This window comes from Neolamprologus brichardi, chromosome 17 (genome assembly GCF_056152115.1).
Source record: "Neolamprologus brichardi isolate AB-2024 chromosome 17, ASM5615211v1, whole genome shotgun sequence".
Taxonomy (NCBI): Eukaryota; Metazoa; Chordata; class Actinopteri; order Cichliformes; family Cichlidae; genus Neolamprologus; species Neolamprologus brichardi.
In genome coordinates, this window is record NC_142120.1 from 19,185,508 (window position 1) to 19,209,285 (window position 23,778).

The window sequence follows — 23,778 nt, forward strand, 5'->3', positions numbered from 1 at the left end:
CTTTCTTTTTTATCAATAAAATTAAATAAAAAATAAAACCACTGTCAAAAAGCCGGCAGTATTTCTTGATCTCGTGATGCAAATTTTGAACTGTCTTTGGTGGGATGTGGACTACCATATAGGAAACGCGTGGCTGATTTTTTTTTTTTACCTAGTCAGTAACAAACATTAAAATAAACAAAATAAAAAAACTGATATGGAAGTTGCAAGCGGCCCTGTGATTGATTATTTGATCAATTATAGTGATTAAAACATGTATGACATTCTGATTGGGACTCTGATCAGAGCCCACAGTTTTCCTGTGATTTTCCTGGACTTCGTAGGAAGCAGGAGCGACCCTGAGCCCTGTGGCTCATGTTTGTGTGAGGGCAGTCCTGCAGACTGGGCTCGGCCCCAGCTGCAGCTGCAGCATCCAGCCGGTGAGATCAGATCAGCCCGGCGGGCGGCGCATTGCTGCTACCTGGCTGGGATCCTGCACGGCTTCCCACACACGGAGTTTGAGAAGTGCCCTGGACTTCCTGGTACGGGACCATGGACGCTTTCTGCTCCACTTTGCCCTGAGGTTTGTGACCGAGGAGGAGCCGTCGAGCTGAGAGCAAGGTGAGCCTTTGATGAGTTAGTTTTGCGCCGGTGCGGCGGGAATTAATTTTGCAGCGGTTGGGAAGTTGTCGAGCAGCTCCTGAAAGGCATCTGTCAGTGGACACAGTAGCGATACCGCGGGGCTGAATGACGGCAGCCCGCAAACGGTGGCGTTTGGGAGTGAAGTGGAGCATAGCGCCGGGGCTTTTCTGGACTTCTCCCGGCGCCTGTGTGGGATAATTCGAGTCGTTCTGCGTTTAGAGGTAATGGTTCATTGTGTTTTATTGTGGTAAACTTTGTACTTATTTGTATTCACTGAGGCCTACCTAGCCAAACCCCTCCGGTGTTGAGCTAGCAGAGTAGCAGAAGGCAACTTCCGGTCTCATCCTACAAAATAAAGCTACCGCTGAAGGAGATGGTTACGCGAGTAAACGTAGCTGTCGTTGATTATGATTTATTTACATTTACTATATTTACTGTTTAATCTCGTTAGTCATAGAATAACTGTTATCGTTTTGAAGATCTTTCCTGCTTCACACGAGCTCACACGTAAAAAAAAGCGTGGAAAAAAGCTTAAAAATCACCCTTAGTTTTGGATGTGAATCCCCCAAATTCCTTTTAACCGCCATGCTTTGAGCTGTACAGTAATTATTTATAATTTCAATATTTTCGTGGGGTTTTCACCACATTGTTTTTTATTCGTATGTTAAAATCGCTTTAGTTCCGGTTGGAGTTCAGCTGATTGTTGCTACATTACCTCCCGCAACGGAATCAATATAGACTAAGCACCATTCACTGCTTCTCATTGGCTGTCCACGCGGCTCTCAGGCTTCTAATTGGCCGTGACGGTCTGTCACTCATTTTGATGACCCCACCCTCCCCTGCGCTCACCGCCAAAGCTGTAAAATCGTTCACTGAATGTGCTTTCCACTGTGTGTGATATCATGGTTTTCATGGGAGAGGAAAGGATAGAAGGAGATGTTGAAGTGAGGTTCGTCAGTTCAGCTAGAAATACGCTAAAAATCGGAAGTAAAGCGAATGTGTTTTCAAATTAAAAGCGAGAGACTTGCCAGTACAACGGTTAAAAGAGCGTATATTCACACGTAGGGATGCACTGATCACTCTTTGTTATTGAAAGCATTATTTATACTGAAAACCAACTAAATAAGCACTGTGGAAATCATGTGTAACGTCGCAATACAGTTGTACTTCTGTATCTTCTGATTCTGGTGTCTTATCTTAAAAAAAGTTTATTAGGAAATTTCTCAAGGTATTTTTCATACACTGACAGGTACGTAAACTAGTTACTTGGCATTACCGAAAGAAAATAAAACCGTTTTACTTTGAAAACAATAGGAGGAAATGATACCTCTGAATGTTGCACACTTGACAGTGGTGTGCTTCTCTATCCCTCCTGTCCCGCTTCAGGATAATGCGGCTTAACTCGGTTGGGAGCTTTGCAATTTCAAAACACAAGGCATTTGTAGTGGTGTGCACAAGTGAGGCTGTGCTATGCACGGTGTTTACATCGAAAACCTCGGAGGTGTTGTCCAGCTGCATCGCTTGACACAAAGCCCCAAGACTGAAAAAAGAAACCGAGGCATAAATCAACTAAAGATTTCTTCCTCATTATCACAGTTGTCATCTTCACCTTAAACCTGTGATTAAGCTTGTTTGTCCCCTGCAGAGCTGCATTTCCAGTGCTCAGCGTCTGGCTGCCTTTGAGATGAGCAGCATGTCAGGATGTGTCAGGGTCAGACTATGCGCTTTATCAGCTTTTATTTTGAGCCATTGTCGCCACTGCCCTGCTGCTGCTGCTGAGTTGCTTTTCTGGGATCGGCTCTTTCCCAGCTCTGATGTCAAACAGAGATAGATGTCAGAAAACTAGAAGCAACATTCCTGGGCATGGCAACTCACACTTTCTACTTCTTCTAGGCTCCTACCATAATGCTTATAAAGTAACAGTATGCACACTGTAGAGTTTCACAAACTTTTAATTTGTCTTGATGTGGTCTGTTTGCTGCACCTCACCTAACACCACTTTTTCATTCTGTTAGCACTTACATGTTTAGGAGATGTTTAAGGACCCTCTAAATTGGCTTTTAGTACGAGAAGTCCAGCTATGTGTTTCAGTCTGCATGGGCACAAAAATCAAGCTTGGTTTACTTACTTTTTGTGGATGGGCACACCTTTCCCATTGCCATGGTTTCTTCAGCAGCTGTTCTAATAGATCATCATATAGATATATAGCATATAGATCACCATTTCCATCTAAGAGTTAGACCAAAGAGAAGGAAACTCTGGTCTTGCTTTTTTTGCCATTGGATGACTGCACAGTGTTTTTGTCTGTTGCTATCATGGTGCTTGATTATAGAGAGTCAATCTCAGTGAGACCTAAGATTTCAGTGAGGACATGAGGCCTCTGATGAGGACTATTTTAAGTCAACTAGCCCAGCAACACTTTTTCTTCTCCTTTGCATGTTCCCATTAATGCTCACCACAGCTGATCATCTGCATCCATCTCACTATCCCTAGCATCCTTCACTATATCAATCCCTCTCTGAAGTCTTCTTCTTTAGCGTCCGTTGTCAGATATATCCACTACCCCTCCTCTGCACATGTCCAAACCATCTCAGCCTTGCCTCTCTAAATTTGTCTCCAAACTGCTTGACCTGAGCTGTTCATCCTCATTACTTCCTGTGAAAACCTTAGCATCTTCATCTCGGCCTCCTGTCTTTTTGTCAGCGTCACAGTCTTATCTCCACCCACTCCACCCTGCCTTCACTCTCTTCTTCACCTCTCTTGTGCGCCCAACTTAACTAAAGCCTTCCACATATTTTCCATCAGAGCAGATTTGAATTTATTCAAGAATACTTCAGACAGGGGTTCATCCCACAGAACCTTGTGAATCCTCTGTTTCGTGGATGATATGCTGAGAGAACAGTCACACTGATCATTTTATTGGAGCTGATTGATAGTGTCTCAGCGTTTGTTTGCTTTTTGGAACCGAGGGAGCGTTCGGACTAGGAAAAAGCAAATTACATCATGCTTAACAACCAGATTGACTCGTTGCAGCGTTCCCCAAACCTGGACACCTGTTACAGAGTCCTCTTTAAACAGTAGTCTATACACAGCTGAGCGGTAGGATCAAATAAACTCTCACAGCTCTCAGAGCGCTCTGCTCTTATATTGGTGAACCACACAGAAGCGAGAGGAGTCTCAGAAAGAGTCTAACTTGCTCGTCATTCTGCCACGAGGGTGTGAGGCCAGAAGCTGCCAGAAAAAAACTAGAACATAAAATAATCTGACCCAAACTGATGCCATACATCATCCGCTTTGGGCCGTAATCTGGTTGGTATTTTTGATGCTTTTATTTCATATTAGTTTTCACCTTTTTATGGTATCAGTTTGGTAATATTGAGTTTTATTGCGGTTCACACCATTCTGCTTATTTAAACGTTTTGTTATATGTCTATTGTGTTAAGGGATTTCCCAACTCTGGGAGAATAAAAGTATGTCTTATCTTATAGCCCGAGCTGGGCAGTCTTATGTGAGGACTTCCCCTCAGAAAACAGATTTTGTGACGCAAAGTAGAGGAATTTTAAGCGAGGAGGTGTTTTTTTTTTAGCTTGAGATACTGGTAACAAGGACTACAAAAGCCTGCAGCTAATTTAACATCACACACGACATGTTGCAGCCTCTGCAGTGAACACATAGAGATGAAATGGATAAGAATAAACAGTCAAATTCCACAGAATGTGAGTATAGTTAGTCAAGCTAGACGGGGTTGATCTTTAAAGTCTTTAGCTGTAAATCCTAACCTGCCAGCTCACCAATCCTCATAAAACTTTCAGAGCAACCTGAACTCTGAGAGAAGCATCACCTGCCCAGCTGATAAGGTTTCAGTTTCTAGCTCGCAGACTCTTCAGCAGGGTAGAAGTTCATTGCTGCACCAGATGCAAGGTCTGATTAATCTTAACGCTGCCCTGTTGCCTGTAAGCCATTGTCAACACTTGACCTTTTACACAAAACCTCACGCTGGTTTTCTACAGAGCTGCTGCACTGTGTGGCATTTTAGAGACCTTCTGCATACGAGGTACCCTTCTAATCTTAGTTGTCTGTATTTTCCCCTCATTTCTTTCACAATCAGACAACAAAAAGAGCACCAAAACATGTTTTTACTCTTATTACAGAGTTCTAACTGCTGCTGTGTCTACAGCTGCTTTGAAGGGAACCTCTTATGCCCTTTTCCAGCTCCACTTTGTGCTTGTACTCTACTAGAGGAATTTTGCATGATTGCAAAACTACTGGGTGACTGTGGCTCAGGAGGTGCAGCAAGTCGTCTAATAATGGGAGTGTTGGTGGTCTATGCATGTTGAAGTGTCTTGGGTCTACCTCAGGGCCTTCTTCTGGTAGGACATGTCCGAAATACCTTGCCAAGAAGGTGTCCAGGGAGTATGCTAGCCAGATCCCCGAACCACCTCAGCTGTGGAGGAGCAGTGGCTCTACACCGAGTCCCTCTTGAATGTCCCAACTCCTAACCCTGTATCTAAGGGACAGCCCAGCCACCCTTTAAAGCACAGGTGTCGAACTCCAGGCCTCGAGGGCCGGTGTCCTGCAGGTTTTCGATGCGTCCTTAATCCAACACAGCTGATTTAAATGGCTAAATTACCTCCTCAACATGTCTTGAAGTTCTCCATAGTTCTGGCAATAAACTAATCATGTGATTCAGGTGTGTTGACCCAGGGTGATATCGAAAACCTGCAGGACACCGGCCCTCGAGGCCTGGAGTTTGACAGCCCTGCTTTAAAGGAAACTCCTTTTCTTTGCTTGTATTCGTGACCTCATTCTTTCAATCACTACCCGAGCTCATGACCATAGGTGAGGGTAGATTGACCGGTAAATAAGCCATCTCTTCACCACAAACATCTGTCAGTCTCATGGTCGACTTTTGCCTCACTCGTGAACAAAATCAGAGATTTGGTGATTATGCTTCATCTTGCAGATATTGTGTTAAGCTAAATGATGACTAAAACAACATCAGCGGCGGTCAACACAGAAGCACCTTGTTCTCTGATCTACAGCTTGTTAATACAAGACTTTCCAGAAGAATATCTTTATTCATAGACTCTGCTAGAGAAGAGCATTTGGTTCAGAACTGGTCAAAATATGCTGCTGCAATTAGTTTAGGTTAAGAATTATCCACTGTTACCTTGCTGACAAATATCCAGGGCAGTTTAGCACCCATATTCTGGAGCAAGGTTTATTATATTTTCCTCAGTCTAACCATAATCTCCATATTGGTCCAAATAAATAAATATGCTGCCAGGGACTGAGTTGGAGGCTGCTGTTGGATGTGTGGCTCAGAGACAGGAAATGGAAAAGCGTGGGGTCAACAAGCACAAATTAGTTCATCTCCTTCTTTTCTACCTCTGTAAGAGCATCTGCAGTGCCTCTTCAGAAACAATTGAAAACATTGTGTGTGTGTGTGTGTTTGTGTGTGTGCATGCGTGCGTGTGTGTGTGTGCTTTCCTGTTGAAAAGGCAGTGTATTTACCAGCCTGCGTGGCGTCAACTTGAGAAGGTTTTGTCCGACTGAAACTCTGTAACATAGCAGCGGAGCCTTTAGCAGGCCTGTGCCTCTCGGCCACATGCAGCACGTCTCTGTGTGTTTGTAGTTTTAAAGCCGACCATTACTATGTTTCTCCCGCTGTGTGGGTGTGGTCGTACAAACAGGTAGCCGAGAGAAAAGAGTCGGACTACATTTGAAGGCTGTATTTAAGTTTCCTCCTTTTATGCTGCTTGAGTATTGCCCTAAGTTTTATGACTTTTTATTGAAGTATTGCATCTCAAATAGTCAGAGTATTGTACAGTAAAACTGAAGGCCAAGGGAAACATGATTATAGTGATGGTTTCATGACAATTATCATTTATGTTTATTGTTAAATGATCCCACAATTAATTCATCTTATTAAACCAATTAATCTCAGGATGTTAAATTTACCACCATTTTTTAAAAAACAAATAGCTTTCATATTTTTTCTCTGTTCATCAATTTGTTGATTGAATCCATTTCTCAGTAAATGAAAACAATCTCAGTTTTTACTGACGGTTCAGTAAGCAGATCAATCTCTCTCTCTGTAAAGGTAACACTATGCCAGCGGTCACTTAGATTAGGTTAGCAAAGAGACTGGCAGCAGCTAGCCTGACTCCATCCAAAGGGGACAGGGTCTGCTAAACAGTGCCACTAAACTTCATTAATGATCATATTTATCTCCCTTTTTAATCCCTGCAAAAGCACAGTGTGATGTGTGAAGAGATGTTGTGGTTTCATAGGTGCTGGTAAGTGCCTTTTATTTTCTTTGGAAAGAGCCAGGCTCAGCTTTTAAGCTAACTGGGTGATTTATCCTTTCATTTAACAGGGAGGAAGACAAGTACTGCAAATCTGCCACACTATTAAAACCATCGGAATAATATTGTGTACCCACCTGGGAATGGACCAGTACCTTAGAGTTTGTAGTGTGATGATTTGAGATGGAGTGTCTTTGGAAGTTGAGCATGCTCAGTTGGACTAGGATCTGGGCTCAATACCTTGAGCTTTGTGTCACGTTCCAGCTGAGAAGTTTTGTGTTGTGGCAAGAGGGGAGGCTTTAGCCATTGGGGAGTGACATTTTTATGAAGGGTGTGCTCAAGATAAATTAAATAACAAAGATCATCACAGATGTAGATCATAGATATGCGTATGTATGATGTAGCTAGCTCAGGGGTGGGAAACTCCAGGCCTTGAGGGCCGGTGTCCTGCAGGTTTTAGATGTGTCCTTGATCCGACACAGCTGATTCAAATGGCTAAATGACCTCAACATGTCTTGAAGTTCTCCAGAGGCTTGGTAACGAACTAACCATGTGATTCAGGTGTGTTGACCCAGGGTGATATCTAAAACCTGCAGGACACCGGCCCTCGAGGCCTGGAGTTGCCCACCCCTGAGCTAGATCATAAACTGTACAGACGCATTGGTGAGATTCAGATATCCGCTAAAACAATATAGCCCTCCAAAACAGAACCACAGACTTTTTCAGCTGATTATCCCTTACGAATCAGCCGTTACAGTGCTGTAAGAGGCACAAACAGCACAAACCCACAAGCACCGGTCAGCTACAACTCACAGGAAATCTCACATAAAAGCCACAACAGTTTGTGTCATTTAGTGGATATTTTAACATGGGGGTCTATGGGGATTGACTTGATTCTGCAGTTTCACATCCCCGGAAGATTGCTGCTTGGTGTTTCTTTGCACTTAAAGTTTAAGACGGGCAGTCTTCTTCACTTCACCTGTCACCTGTTTTGATGTCGGCTGATTCGCATATCAGCTGAATTTTGATAAGGCTTTCTGAACACAGCAGAGCTGAATTCAACTTACTTGGCACACCAGGCGGCTCACCCACACACAGGTTTCCTACATTCCCTCACTGCTGTCCAGGCCTTGGCAACCGAGCTGCTGCTGCTCGTCTTTATTGGCCACCATCCCTGCTGGCTCAGCCCGCCGCACTCTCCTTTTGGAGCCCAGCTTCAGAGCAGCAAAACACAACATACCAGCAGATGCTGAGCTGCCCTCTGGCCTGTGTGCATGTGTGCGCGCGTATGTGTGTGGGGAGAAGAAAATGACACTGGCTAACCTGATGTCCAGCAAACACACCAGTGTTGGCAGTGTGGGATTATGAAGGCCGAGACGGCTCGTTTTGGACTCAGTTTGCCGCCAGCCGCTTGTTCTCTGCAGTGTTAGTTTGGATTGTTTTCATGTCAGTAGGTTTTTAATTCACTTCAGAGATGCCTAACCACTGTGAGACTGCACAGTTACTCTTTAACACATCATAACGGCAGCTGCTGGCCTGCTGAGTTTATAACAGAGAACAGAAGAGGTCTTGTTTCTTGGCTGGCATGGTGGTTTGAGTGCTTTTGAGTGCAGTTTTTATTAAATTTGGAAAGTCGGAGCAGTTTAGAATAAAAGTATCTCATTGTCAGCTGTGAGAGTCGAAAAGTCCCGCACTGAACAACTGCACGACTTGTTATTTCAGCTCTGATGAACCCAGCACTGCATGTACTCAGCTCCAGACGGCACACAGACACAGTTAGCAAGTAGCTGTTGGAACCAGTTAAGCATATAAAAAAACATATAAAAGAAAAGTGGAGGGAGGAGGAGGGTGAATATTGGACTTCCTTCTCTCATTTGCTTGCTATCAAGGTGTCTATGCAAACTTTTAAAAGTTTTAAATGGAAGGAGATGTGCTCACATATGCTTTTCTAAAGTAGCACAAAAATCAATGTAGGTTTTATTTGATTGAGTGAGCCTCATACAAAAGACATCTGCATCGGTGATAATTGGGCCTTAAGGCAATGGTTAATTTTATTGTAGGGTAGTGGAATCATATTAGGTTTAAAAATGTCTTTCTTAGTCTGTATTTGAGGGTTTTAATATCCTTGTGTTCACGTCAAGTGCCACACATGTAGTTTATTAACACACATACACATTTTGGTCGTCGCCAGAAACTTACCTGCTCATGCAAATGCTGGCCAGCTAATTTGAATAGTAAGTTTCCTTCATAATTTAAAACTACATTTTAAAATCTGAGGAGCCGACTTCTTTAACCACCTCCACATATAAAGCCGTATTCTTAGTGTTTTAACTCGGTGTCCACTTATTTAATAGTCCTGACACTTTCATTAACATTAATTAGTGTGATTAATTAACTACACTGCTGCTACTTACTTTCTCTATGTGACCCCTTTAGAGTGTCTTTGGTGCATCCCCACATTGAATGAGACAAAGGCATCCACGTGTCACTGACAGCAGCTGTGCACTTAAGTATACAGAATTTTAAGGTTTAGCGTAATGTAAAAGGGAAGAGTTATAAAACAATTCAGCACCCGGCAGAGATGTTATGAAGCTGGCCTGAAAGACCGAAAGCGTTTCTTCTATCAGGCTGTAAACATGTTTATGTCGGCTGTAAATTTGGTCTTTTAAACATGGGGGTGTTTGGGGATTGACTCACTTTAGGAGCCGGCCTCATGTGGACTTAAGAGGAACTGCAGTTTCTGGCAGTGATTGAATAATCAGTAAGTTAGGTTTAATAATCTGGCAACTAAAGTGGTGGAAACAGCAGCTTCAGTTCCGTTACTGTGTCTCGGTGTGCCAGATTGCCTTAAACCACATTTGCTACATCCTGCTGCTTTGTAATCAGTTTTTAAACGTGTAATCAAATCACTTCAGTTGAGCTCATCGGGGCACAAACATTGCCTAAACAAACCCGACCTTTTGACCTCTGGATGGTGCTTGGTATCACTGAATCAGCCCACAGTCCTCTGTGACCATGTTTGATTAGCTCCATGCAGTGCAGCTCTGTTTGCTCAGTCCTGATAACTAGCAGAGGTGAACATATGGTGGCTCTAATCCCAGGTCAAAGCCTCAGAGCTAAGACTGTCTGCCTGAAACCCTGTGAGATCTCACTTCCTCTCTGGCACTCTTGCAGAATCACCACCCCCCTAAAATGGCTGGAGGGTGACATGTTTGTAGTTTAAACTCTTGCTAAAACCTTTAAATGTTGCTGCTCTGGCCCAACATTGACGTGCATCAGGTCCTCACATGTATTTTTTCTGAAACATCTGACGTACCAGCAGCATCTGTCACCTGTTTTCCAATGTGTTGGCTGCTTCTGTATTTACTGTGCATCCAATGTAAGTGGTAGATATTGGAAAATGACATGGTCCACAGTCTGCAGAGTGGTATTTTAATACGGATGGCTGTTTATAATACCTCTGCACTGGTGGAAGGCGTGCCTGGAGGGGTTATATTGCCAGTCTGAGATGGCGCTAAGGTCACGGGCGCCCCATCTTTGGCGCGAACATCTTCAAATTTGGCCATGTTTTCACTTTCACTTAAGGGGTTACATAAATAGATTAAATAGTGACAGGACCAGTTGTTATTAATCTCTGGCTTCTTCCACAGTGTGTCTTCGTCCTGTGTCCTTCCCCTCACTCCCGGCCAGTCACGGCAGTTGGCTGCCTCTCCTGTTGAAAGGGCGTTTTTCCTTCCCACTGTTGCTAAGTGCTTGCTGATCGAGGTTCGTCTGATTGTTGGGGTGTTCTCTGTATTATTGTGGGATCTTTATCTTATAGTATTAAGCAGCTTGAGGTGACGGTTGTTGGAGTTATATAAATAACATTGTTTCAATTTATTTTCAATTCAAAGTAGTTATGGATAAAAAACTGGAAATGAGCATCCTTCAAAGTGTCTGGCGAACTCAAGTCATTCAAGAAGGGACAAGAGTCAGAACCTGCTGAGGAACTGGAGGACTGGGAGAGGGATTCCTGGAAAGTGCAACCCCAGTGACCTGGTGACCCAGACTGGATACATGGTTATGGATGGGTGGGCGGTCAAATATGAAATCTAGACAGACATGGATGTACACTGTAACTGGTGGATAGTAAACTCGGTGTCTGTGATAACGATGCTTAAGAGTCCGTCTTTACTATGAATGCATCTGCAGGGTTTGCTGCTGTGCTGCTTAATTGCAGATCCCTCTGCTGCTGAACTGTTCTGCTGACCTGTGCTGATTTCTCGGGGATATTGGATCCTCCACGTCTGCAGCACTTCTGCTCACTCCAACATTTTAAACCGGGGGAGGGGACTTCATTTCTCCATCATCTGCACACCCCCCTTCCTTTCCTGCATGATACTCCTTCCACTGCCTGCAGGCATCTGCAGAGTGATCAAATTACCCGTTATTACCACGTGGTGCCATCACATTACTGTCATTTAGCCCAGTGACCGGCCTGGACTGATCGACACTCTCACACACGTACACAAAACCAAAGCCGTTAACTAACCCACACTGGTGAAAATGTTAACGACCAGCTCCCACACCTAAAATCAATCGCATATGTGTGTATTGGATTGATTGGAGGCAGAATATCTCTGTTTGTTTATATTATATTTATATTAGTTTTATTTCTTTAGCAGTTGGAGCCCCTTTAAAGTTAGTTTTGATTATGAAATTCTAAGACAAAGATAATCAGTGTTTCAAATCCTAAACACAAACATTTGTTGCTGGGAAGACTGTAAACCCCACTCTGATGAAGGTGCTGTGTTTTTTGGCTACATTAGGGTAGCAAATGGGGAGACATTCGGAGGAAACTCCAAAGGAGGTCTAGAGTCTCAGTAAAGATGGGGAAAGGGACCTGCAAATTGAATGAAGAGAGTTCAGGTGGTTCAGATGTTTAACAACAATGTCTCCTGGGCGCCTCCAGGGTGTCTTGTTTCAGGCACGTCTAACTGGGAGGAGATCCCAGGCAGACCCAGGATATGATGAAGATTTTATGTCAAGCCACTTGGCTTGGGAATGCCTCACTGTGTCGCCCTAGTAGAGCCGAAATAGGTGGCCACGGAGAGGGAAGTGTGGGCATCTCTGCTTAGACTGCTGTCCCTGAAGCTTGGACCTGGATATTAACTGGTTAAATCTTATATTTTAAAAACAAATGGTTGTGTCCTGGCCAAATATTTGTGTCGTGGTACAATCCGATAGTTATTTTTATTACTTTTATCACCAGGAAAAACACTTGCTAGCCCACAGTAACTGTTATCCTCACTTTACCTGCTTTGCTGTGTGTAAAGAAGCTGCCTGAGCTCTTCCTGTCCAACACAGAGAGCGGAAGGCAGGACAGGAGGGAGCATGACCAGGAAAATAACAACAGAACAAATTCAAAGAAAAATCCCAACACTTCCAAACCACAGATATAGATATAAATCGAGGGTGTAGCTCGTGTACAGGCCACTGTTGGGTTTAGACTCTTTATTTCGAAGCCTTTTTGTGGTCATATTTGCAGTTTTCTTCTTGGTAAATTCTCAAATGTAATATTACTCCCGACTGATGTTTTTGTCTTTTCCTCCCCCTTCAGGTCATGAGTGCCTTTAAGAAAGACCCAGCTGAGAATAGCCTCACCTGTTCAAAGCCGCGCCCTACTTGGGCCTCGCCCTGCCCCCCACCGCTGGACTCCCACCATGAGTAAGTTCCAGCCAGTTGTTTATTATCGACTGGCTGCTTGTTTGCTCACCCTTTCACTTTCGCTGCTGTGTTATTATTTTATTTATTTATTTTACTTTTCTAATGCTGGATTGGTGGCTTTAGAGTTTGACATCATGAACACCAGTTAGGCACAATCAAGTAGGAGAATCTACAGGCCTTCATGGTCAGGATAGTTTTCATATGAAGATGCGATGTGTAGGACTTTTTCTATCCGTGATGCTAGAAGCACAGAGGAGCAAGTGCTGCAACCCTAGCCACCTCATTCCTCATCAGTCACTCTGCAAAGCATGATGGGAGGGCGACTGGAGAGGGATGGGGACTCAGTCAACTCAATGCACAGTGTGTGTGCGTGCATGCTCTGCTGTGTGGTCATGTGACTGCAATGGCTCGGCCCCACATGTCAGCTCAGTGTGAGTCATCCAGCGAGTACAGGATTTTCTGTTAATGTGTTCCTACCTGTAGGCATGCACTCACGTGCTCATACGGTGCACCGTATATACACAGCTGATCACTGTCACACAGAATGTAGTTTGTCTTCTGCTGGACATACGTGATGCATGATACAGATGAAAGACAAATAGACTCCAGAGTAGAGACCTACAGAAGAACTTTGAGTGACAAAAGTTGGCAATTGACCCGCTTTATCTCCCATTTTGGTAGTCGAATTGAAGCGCATGGACGTCAAATATTGTTATTTTAATAAATACTCTTATAATACAACGATAAAGACGACTTCTCTTCAGCACCACTATCCTGAGATAATGTCCAAGCGAACTTGGATCAAATCAACTCAGCTGAAAACCTACAATGACTAATGACACAGTTAATTGCAGTGTTGTCTGAAACAGATTGCATGTAATTGCCAATTTGACTACATTCAGTCACAGACGGCAACATTTATGGCAGGTTTTAGTGACAGTATTGGTGACAATATAATTTTGCAGCATAAAAATAACTAATGAGATGATTTTATCTTATTGACTAAAAACAGATATTGAAAATCTATCTAGATACCCACCTGTTGTTCAAATGTTGTGTTTGTCAGGGGCAACCAATAAGAAGAAACCTTAAAGGAAGGGAAGGGGAGCTAAAACAGCTTGTTTCATACAGAGTATCTGTACTGAAGTCCAGTATGAGATAAATGAGGATTACTTTGAACTGTGGATCATGCAAAGCTACTCTGGTAGAGGTGCTGTTGATTTGGGAAGAATGGACATTTATTAAAAGGATTTTGGTTCTTTGGAAACTCTTATCACAACAGTTTGCAGCATGAATATGATAGCAGATGTCTTAACAGTGGTTAACTGAAGTTCATTTAACGGAGCTACAGCTGCTTCAAAGGGTCATTGCTGAATCTTATCTTGATTTACTGCCTGCAGCTAAACGTGTGAGATGTTAAGAAAGGAATGGTTTATTTATTCACTCCAGCAACAATAGATTTATTTGCTCTTTGATATCAGTTCACTGCATTTACAGCGCTGCCCTCTCCGACCTTTTCTTCTTTGCCGTTTAGCTCACATTACAGATCGGGGATTGAACGGGAGCCAGCAGCATCTGCTGCTGCCAGCAGTCTCTCTGCACTCTCCAGTGTTTCTCCACGCAGAGCCACAAGGCCGAATATTTGTGTACCAGCAAGCTGGGAGTGGGTTACCGGGGCAACCCAGCACATGTGAGGCATGTACTGGAAGCCGATTGGATTAGACAGACACTTCTGAAGGGGGGGTGCTAAGAGATTTAACCTGATTACTGTTTTTTTTTTTTCCTTTGCACACACACTCAAAGAGGTGGCGTGTGTGTCAGGAGTGTTTGGATGGCTGATGTGATTTATTGTGAGTGATGTGAATAAAGGGAGTCTTGACTGATGAGCTAAGTCTTGTGCGGTGGAAAAGGTAACCAGCACCTTGGAGGTTTACGCGACTTTGTGTGTGTGTTGTTTTTTGTTTTTTTTAATTGATGTGTGTTAGTGTGTAATGCAAAGGTTATGGGAACAATACATTTTAATGTTGTAATATGTTGTCATCTAAGAGAATTGATGCAGATCTGAAAAGAACTCGTGCCACTCGGGCCAAGGTTAAATTGTATATAACTCAGATTCAGGTTTGCATGCATCATAGCAGACTAAACCTTATTGATACAGACAGCTGATGTCAAAAAATCAGCATTCACCTCACTAATGATTACAAAAACAACTAGAAACTAGTGAAAAAAATGCCAATTACCCACATAAATCACCATAATTGTGGACAGGCACTGCGCTTTTTTTGGGAGTTTGTTATACCATTTCCTGGGGGGCAGATAAAATGTGCACGTCTACCCTGACTGCACAAGGAGATTATTTCTGATTGGATCACTTCCCAACTTGTCCCTCCTTTCTACACAAATGAATTAGTTCTAATTGGATGTCGTCTCTCTTGTCTTTCATGTCATTTTTATTCATTGACCAAAGTGTCGATAGATTTCATCATAGTTTTTGTCCCTGTGCATTCGTTTTTATTTAGTTATCGTCCTATACACAGAATTTAACCTAATTTCAACCATTCACCAACTGAAATTCGAGCATTTTCTATTGAATAGAGGTCTCTAACATGTCTAGTACACAACTGTTAAGGCTAAAAGCTACCACATCTTCAAAAACACAGCATTTGATCAACATTTTATTTAGCTGTGAAATGGCTGAGATCAGAGACATCAACTCCAGATACAGAGATGACATGGATATCTAGTTTTATAAAATCTAAAACATGTTTATGTCGTTAATATTTGTATATCTAGATGTAATCTGTGCTAGTGTCGCGTTGCGTGTTGCATGGTGAGCTTATCTGCACGAGTCTCTAATAACTTCATCATCCAGTCCTCTGCATTATTGTCTATCTTGCAGATTTTTCTAGACCCTACTTTGACTCCAATTTTTTTAAAAACATATTTTCAACAGCCTTTCAGGAACTTTTTGCTTTTTTTTTGGTTATTGTAAATGTGGACTTTTTGTTTGGATTTGGCATAAAACCTCCCAAAAACTCAAGTTTAACCAAGAACCAACCTGAATATACGAAACCACCGGCCTGTTGCAGCCTTAAAACAGTATCAGTGTTAAATAAACAATTTAAAAAGGTTGTTTAAAAAAAGTTAATATTTAACCTTTGTGATGGGATCTCGCTCAAAGGCAGAAAACACAGCAGATGAACAAAGTGGGTGTTTTTTGTTGTCTTAATGGGGCCCGAATGAGCAGCCGGCACGCTGGGAGAAAGTCTTTTATGTGTTTTCATTATTCATCTCAACCTTTGATAGAGTCACTCTCTCGCCTGGAGGTGGTTGGTGATGTTGATATCCTGGGCTAATTACCTTAATTACCCCCCTATAACACACAGAGCCACCGGCCTTGGCAGGGCGGGGTTAGCGTCCTCTAACAAGTCTCTTCCTCAACCAGGAAGGCTGACTCACTCCAGATGGAAGAAAGGGGGACACGATAGCAAGGCTCATCTTTCAACTGCTAAAAATGGATTAGACACTGGATGCAGCTAGGGCTGCCACGATTAGTCGACTAGTCACGATTACGTCGACTATCAAAATTGTCGACGACTAATTTAATAGTAATAGTAATTGTAATAATGGACTGAAACAGAAAAAGGCAGCACTGCATGTACAAGGATGCCAGCTGCCGTTAAACCCCGAAGAAGAAGAAGCTGTGTCCCAGAATTCATAGCGGGGCCCAGCTCAGTTTACAACAATGGCGGCAGCTAGTTAGTTTTAATATTACTGTTATTATTCTTTCTGGGTCACAAAATAAACGTTTAACATATTTTCAGGCGAGAATGTAGCTGTGTAAACCTCAAATATCTGCTCAGTTTATCAAGACACCACATATTTTCAAAAGCGCTCCGACGTTTTCGGAGACGTCTGTTAGCCACTAGCTCGATAGCTAGCCGGGGGCAAAGCTCACTAGAGCTTGTGAGAACACCGGACTCCCGGCAAATCGTTTTCAAACCCACCGCTGTCTTTCGCTACTCAGGTTAAACATATATAAGTCACTTAGATAACTTAAAAATGTTATTGTTTGGCTTTTTTCAGTATTTTATTTGTTCCTGAGTAAATCGGTTTGGCTGAGATTAAAGTTATAGTTTTTACACAGCTGAATAAACGTCAAGCAGACAACTGATTATCAGAAGTGTGAGATGCTCGAGAATATACTCCGGTGTCCTGTTATATTTTAGATAACAAGGAGTTTATTAAACTTCACCGAAACAATCTGCAAATTTCATTAAAATTTTATAAACTATCATCTTGTCTTTCTTTTTAGTTAGCACATACCTTAAACACTTAAAGCTGTAAGCTAATGATAGTTATATAAGAGCAGATGCATGCTGGTGCAATAAGCTGTACGTTCTACGTCTAATGGATGTATGATCTGATTAGTCGACTAATCACAAAAATAATTGGTGACTAGTCGACTATCAAAATAATAGTTTGTGGCAGCCCTAGATGCAGCATCACTGCGGGTGCTGCCTTCTCAAGGTTCTCACAGGAGGCCGGTGGGAGGTTAACTAAGGACCACTGGGTACACTGGACAGGGTTCAAGCTGTTCACCAAAGGGTCAAAGGAAGTTTTTGTGGTTGTTCATTTAGATTTTTAGACTATTATGTACGGAAATATAATTGAGTTTGTGTTTCGCAGTTGTGAGAGGATTCTGAATCACCAAGTGGAACCGAAAGCGATATTTTTAGGAAAGGGAAAAAAAAGACCAGGGTCTTGAAATGTCACCACAGGTTGAGCTTTATTTACTCGTAGTCTCTGTGTGTTCATTGTTACACAACACATTTCATTCTGTGCTTTTATTAGATTTCTGTGGTCATCAGCACATGTCTTCAGAGCCGGTGTGATGCAACAAATAATACGATCTGTGAACAGAAGAAGCTGTTTGGTGATATAGCACAGAGTCATTATATCTGGAAATAATACACTGCAGCTCTGTCTGTAGCACAATAACTTCCAGCCCTTCCCTGCAGACCAGTAGGAAATGGATTCCCAGCAGAGTGATAACAGTGGAAGAAGAGGAGATTGATGACAAATGAGGAACAGACTCACAAGCTGTGCAATATTTTATTGCTGTTGTATAAACAGCACAGTTAGTTAAAGGAGGATAATGGTTGTACAGGAGTTTCTATCAGCAGCAACAGTTTGGTGTGTCTACATAAAAACACTTAAGCTCCTATTTGTTCTGTTTTGTTAAAGCTTTACTTGTGATTTAATGTATAGCAGGTTGGCTGTTTTATCATAGTCTGAATATCCAGTTATTGAAATGCTTTGCTATGAAATATTTACAGAGCTCTCATTAAGAAATCTGTAACTAACTGCATGGATGTCAGTAATATTAATGTATGATATGGCTTGTTTTTTTGGTTGCAAAATCTTAATTTCTGAATTAGGAACTGTAGCTGGGAGATAATGCAGTGAAAGTAACTGTGAATCTTAAGGAAACAGCTCATTTATCTGTCATGCATCTCTGCTCCTGTTCATTTTAAACACTTGTGGAAACAGCAGTTGTTTTTTGGAAAGGTGAAATTTTCCTTTCAGCACCACATGTTTTGCTAATTCCTGATATATCACATGACCTTATGCTTTCAAGTGTGGTGGTTTCACAAACAGACCAGCAGCCACCCAAGATGATCATCGTAGTGGCTACTGGTCTGTTTGTGAGTATGCTAACTCTCCCGAACTCCGAAAGAAGCATTTAGATGTAATGCAAGTCTGACTTTCTGACTTATGACCGCACATGCGGGATGAGAGTTTGAGGGCAGACATAGACCGTTAACTCCAATCTGTTCACCTGTCCTTCGCCCACACACAGACGTGTACCTTCATCTCTCCCTGTCAGGAGAAGCCTGATGTCATCGTGTGGCGTGCTGGGCCCACAGTGTGTCTGGGCGTGGCGCAGGATAATTATCTTCTTCGTCAAAACCTCATCTGGTCTCCATCTGCTGGACTCGGAAAGCTTAACCACAGAGCAAACAGGGAAACAGTGTTTACACTCACTGCCCTGCTAGACCTGCAGGTTCTATTAAAACTCAAGTCGGTTTGCAGGTTTTTTTCCAGCCTTACCCCAACAGTATCGCATGTTAACACCTGGCTGCAGCTCCACAAATATACAGCCTTTCTATAGATAGCATCAGTGAAGTTCTGTTGGAAATATTTGTCTCAGCACCCACATGTTGCGTATAGCTCTTGAGGGAAGGGAGAGTGTTATTAACTCCACCATAATTTCCAAGCTTGGGAACTTCGTGAACATAAGCGTGCAGTCCCCACTATGATGCTAATCATGTCGGGTACGTGTCAGCTAATAGCGCTCGTGTCTCCCCGCTGTGCTTGTCATTCTTAGCTTGACACATTCAGATCCAAATAGCTCTTAGCGGGCGTTCAGAGGATGAATAGAACTGTGTCAAAGCACTGCTTTAAACGAGGCGTGTTGGTTACTGTACTTTGAGATTAGGACCATCATGTTGAGATGCCGTGGATGGCAGTGAAGTTCAGAACCTGTGCTGAACACTGCAAAGATTATGATTATAACCAAAGCCAAACAATGAGGAACTGAGTTTACAAAAAAAAAAAGCAGACAAATGAAGCCGAGGCTAAAAACCAGAGTTCCTGGAGAGGCTGATGAGTCACCTGGACTCCCATTTTAAATTCTGAACTATACAATGAAATACAGCCTGGAACAAAAAGCTTGTGTCTCTGGTGAGCCACTTATGATGCAAGTTAAATCCCTGTTTTATGTTTATGGTATGTCTGTTAGTAATTAGTATCCTTGTCGTAACTGATCAGTTAGGGCTTTATCTTTTCCTCCATTTATGGTGATGACAGCCATCGATGCTAAAATCAAGGCTTTAAAACAGGGCGTCATAAATAAATGGCTATGTGAAGCTGTGATATACAGTTTATAATGGTATAACAAGCCAGGCTGACCACAGTGGTCTCATCAGAAGCTAAAGCTAAATCAGATGGTTTGTACTTTGGGTATTTGGCATATATGCAGTGTTATTATAGTTTTGATTGCAAAATCTTTTTTTCACATCTAGTTTTAGTTAGTTTATTATAGCAAACTAAGCTAAACTATCTTATTTGCTAGTTTATTATAGTAGTTGTAGTTGTAGTATAGTTAGGTTGCAGCCAGCAGCTTGTTAGCTTAGCGTAAAGTTTCAAAGATGAGAACCTGAGAATTTATTCCAGTCCCTCTGACAAAATTACAAACAACAAAAAACGGGGTTTCTCACTGACTGTGGTTTAGTTAAGTACTTAAAAGATCTGAAGGATTTCTAAAGCAGCAGAGCTGTTATTGCTGCAGGCTGTTTCTTAACGTCTGAGCTATTGCACAAATCTAAGTTTTGTCCGGTCCTATGTTCCCTTTTTTTTTTTTCTTTTCTTTTGCTTGGTTTGTGTTGGTTTAGCTGATGACACCACATCCCTGAAAACACTCGGAGGCAGCATTTGTTCTTGTGTTCATTGTGTTTTTCCCGTTAAGCTCTTAAGCCCTGAAGTGATGATGACACGTCTCCTGGTGTGAAATGTGTCCTCTTACTTTACAGCAGCTCCAGATAGTTGAAGCGTCTGTGCCCAAAGAATGACTCGAAGCTAATTATTGGAGAGATTGGAATTTGTTTGCGTTGGAAAAGCACCTTAGAAAAGAGGGCCGTTTCAGTTTATTGTTGTTACGCAGGTCGGGCAGGTTTATTAGCCCGCTGTACTTCCTCTACTTCAAGGACCTGTTGCCTCAAGCATGCTGTGCATTTGAACTTGTACAGAGTCTAGGGATTAGGATTAGTCCAGATTTTATAACGGATGACATACTGTTTTCATTAATGCTGCTGTGGCACATCTAAGGGCTCCCACAGAAAGGAAGCGAGGCATGTGCCCCTAGCGTGGCATTAACACTGCAGATGTGATGAATTTTCTCTGCAGCAGCAAAATGATCATCAAATCTGTGATGTTTACTCCCCAAATGCTACTTGTTGTGGTTTTTGCACAGACTCTTCTGTTTCTGTTCTTTTCTCTCGCTCTTTTTTTTTTTTTTTTTTAAACCTACAGTTAAATTTGTTTTGCTGTCTGCTTTATCGGCTTAACACAGAGATTCAACCAAAGCAGAAGCTGGGAAAATGAAAGCCATTCGCTTCAGAGCAGAAACCATCAAATAGGAATTGATTATTTCTCTTCACAGCGTTGCTTCCCATTCTTATGAGTTGTGATAGCAGCAACAAAACAGTTGCAATTTGAACAAATTTGTACTTTGAAGGACTTTGTTCATTATTTATAGCTCATTATTTCTGTTCAGTTCAGTTCAGTACACCTTGCTAGTATCAGATTTGACCTTATATTGCCTTCACAGCTAATTTAAGTCTTCATAGCATAAATTTAACAAACATTCATGCAAACATTCCTCATAGATTTTGGTCAATATTAACATGACAGCATCACACGGTTGCTGCAGATATGTCGGCTGCACATCCAATCTCCCATTTCTCTGCATCCCAAATGTGCTCTACTGGACTGAGGTTTGTGACTGTGGAGGCTATTTGAGTCCAGTGAACTCATTGCCATGTTTAATAAACCAGCTTGAGATGATTTGAGCTTTGCAACATGCTGCATTATTTTGCTAGAAGCAGCAATCCAAAGATGAACACTGTGGTTATAAACAAATTGACGTGGTCAGTAACAATACTGAGCGTGCTCAGGTGGTGCTACCAACATTGGTAAAACTACTGAGAAATAATACAGTTCTAAATGCGTATTCTATGTCATCCTTGTCACTATCAAGTTATTTACCATATAACCACTTTCTTAAAAAATGTCTTATTGATGGTACTTGGGATGACGCAGAGTCATCACAATCACTTCCTTAGATAATCAAAGATCAATCAGTTTCAGGAAGTTGTGTAGTTTTCCTATTAGGACCTCAGGAGAGATTCATGTTGTTCTGGTGTTTGAATCCATTTTGCCCTTGTGTTTGATGTAGTCTCTAAGTTTCAAGTCATACTACAATATTTTGGAAAGTATTTCAAGTCTGCGTTTCAAGACCTGGGAAACTTTTGGTGTGTGAGTCACCAGTCTAGATTCATTTCAGGACTAAGATTCCTGAAATATTTTGGATTCACTTGTAAATTTAGAAGGTGGAAAAGTAATCTTCCCCCAATCCTCCTCCTCTTTTCTCTCTCCTTTCCACCACTGCACATAGGGTCTGCTGCCACTTTTTATTTTATGCCCTGCCCGTGTGTCCTCTATGACGGTCAGTGGCCAGCCTCTCTCTCTCTCTCTGTCTTTTCCTGCAGTTGTGAAAGATGCTCGGCTGCCGTGTTTGTGGTCACAGAGTTTGTGTGTGTGTGTGTTGGGGTTGGTTGGTGGTGGTGGTGGTGGTGGTGGGGGGTTACAGGAAGGAAGCTTTGCTGGAATATGATTACATCTTCCAGTAAACAAGGCAGCAGGAGGAAATGGATCCAAAGACCCTATCCTCAGGGCATCACGGTGCAGATACTAAAGCTGGAGAGAGAGATTTAATGGGTAATACAAAGTCACCGAGCGAGCACATGTGCCCTGGTACATGGCTTTAAAAATCAGACCTGACCAGTTATTGCTTTCTTTCTAGCCAAATCTTTTCTTACCAAGATGCTGACTCCATTGGTCGGTGCAAGCTCTCACAGCTCCACAGAATTTGGCTTCTTTTTCCTTTCATTCATTTTTTTTTTACATCTTGTGTTCTTGTGCTGTTTCCTTTTACATCATATAAAGAAACATATTGTTTCTTTATATACATGGGGATTGAAGGTTCATCCAGTTACCTGTTAAGTAGTCTTTGAAAGTGCCTGTGCTTTTTAAACCTGGTATGTTAGGTAAACACTGTCTACAGTGCTTCTACATATTATTGATTATTATTACATCAGTCTCCTCGCCGTACCTTGCTGTGATGTCTGGCTTTTTTCAGATTAATGATAATGAATGAATGATAAAAAATCTCTGTGCATTAAAGTAAACCTGTTGATTGTAGCAGCTTCTGTGATTCAGTGTTAAAAATAATCCTTCTTTTACAGCTCATCCTCTGACTGAAACAAGCCATTTTTAGCTCAAGAGAGCTTTGTTCTGATTGGCTGCCCCTCAGAAACAGAAGGTTTTGACAGTAGTTGGGCGGGGCTTGTGCGCTCACAGGGAATCTTGTACATGTCCTGACCTCACAGCATTACTGGCCCTGTTCCAGCATTGTAGCAGTATGTTTACCATGGGAAATAAGGAAAAGCGTAATAGGTGCCCTGCTTTCACATATAAAATGCAAGTTTCCTTCATGGACAATGACATGAACTCCATAACTTCCTGAAACCCACTCGACTTCCTGAAAATCAGTCTGTCAGAAATAATTAAATGATCCTGTTGCAGTTGGTATGAACTTACAGAATCATTCCAGCATTCTTGTGTGTACAGTTCAGGGCTGCAGAGGGAAACATGTTTTCTGTAACAACTGCCTTTATTTCCCATGATGCCTTTTGTGGAATGAGTAGTCACTCTGTCATCCACTGGAGCAGCCCTTAGCCTTTTTATTAGTTTTTATTTAATTAATCTATCTATTGGGACTCCACAGAGGTGCAACTGCCTCTATGATGACAGTGTGCAGCACATTTGCTTCCACCTGGTAAATGTGCTGCATATTTAAAACAACAAAATATCTTTCATTTGCTTTGCTGCAAACTTTGCTGTTTATTTTAATGAACAACTGTGTTGTATTGTGAATTTTATATATATATATATATATATATATATATATATACATATAAAAATATAAATTAAAATAAATTTATTTGCTTTATTTTTAAGGACAAATAGAATATAGGGCAACCTATACCTGGCAGTAGGAAATAAGACAAGGGTTAGGGTGCCAAGTTTGTCAGCCCAACAGTTAAAAGTCCAAATATTGAATTGACTGACATGGAGAACTGACAAAAGAATATTTTATATCCTGGAAACTTTGATAAAAAGATGCACTAAAATCGTTTCAATTTTTCTTGGACACTTAAATTTACTGGTTTAACTCTATTCCTTTATATCTGGAGAAAGATGGAGCAAACGCCTGACTTTTATGCAGCAGTTGGATGGC

General features: G+C 42.0%; 1 protein-coding gene across 2 annotated transcripts in view; it reads left to right on the top strand.

Annotated features, from left to right (window-relative positions):
* Positions 1 to 350: 350 nt before the first annotated feature.
* Positions 351 to 23,778, top strand: part of usp6nl (USP6 N-terminal like) — a 99,570-nt gene continuing 76,142 nt past the window's right edge. Inside the window, exons 1-2 of one of the 2 annotated variants that reach the window (XM_006780945.3) lie at positions 351 to 600; positions 12,529 to 12,635. In XM_006780945.3, coding sequence (XP_006781008.2) covers positions 12,632 to 12,635 — 4 coding nt within the window. In that variant the 5' untranslated portion in view covers positions 351 to 600; positions 12,529 to 12,631. Of the gene's footprint in view, positions 601 to 635; positions 843 to 12,528; positions 12,636 to 23,778 lie in introns of those variants that run through there. The other variant, XM_035908824.2, reaches the window with a different exon arrangement.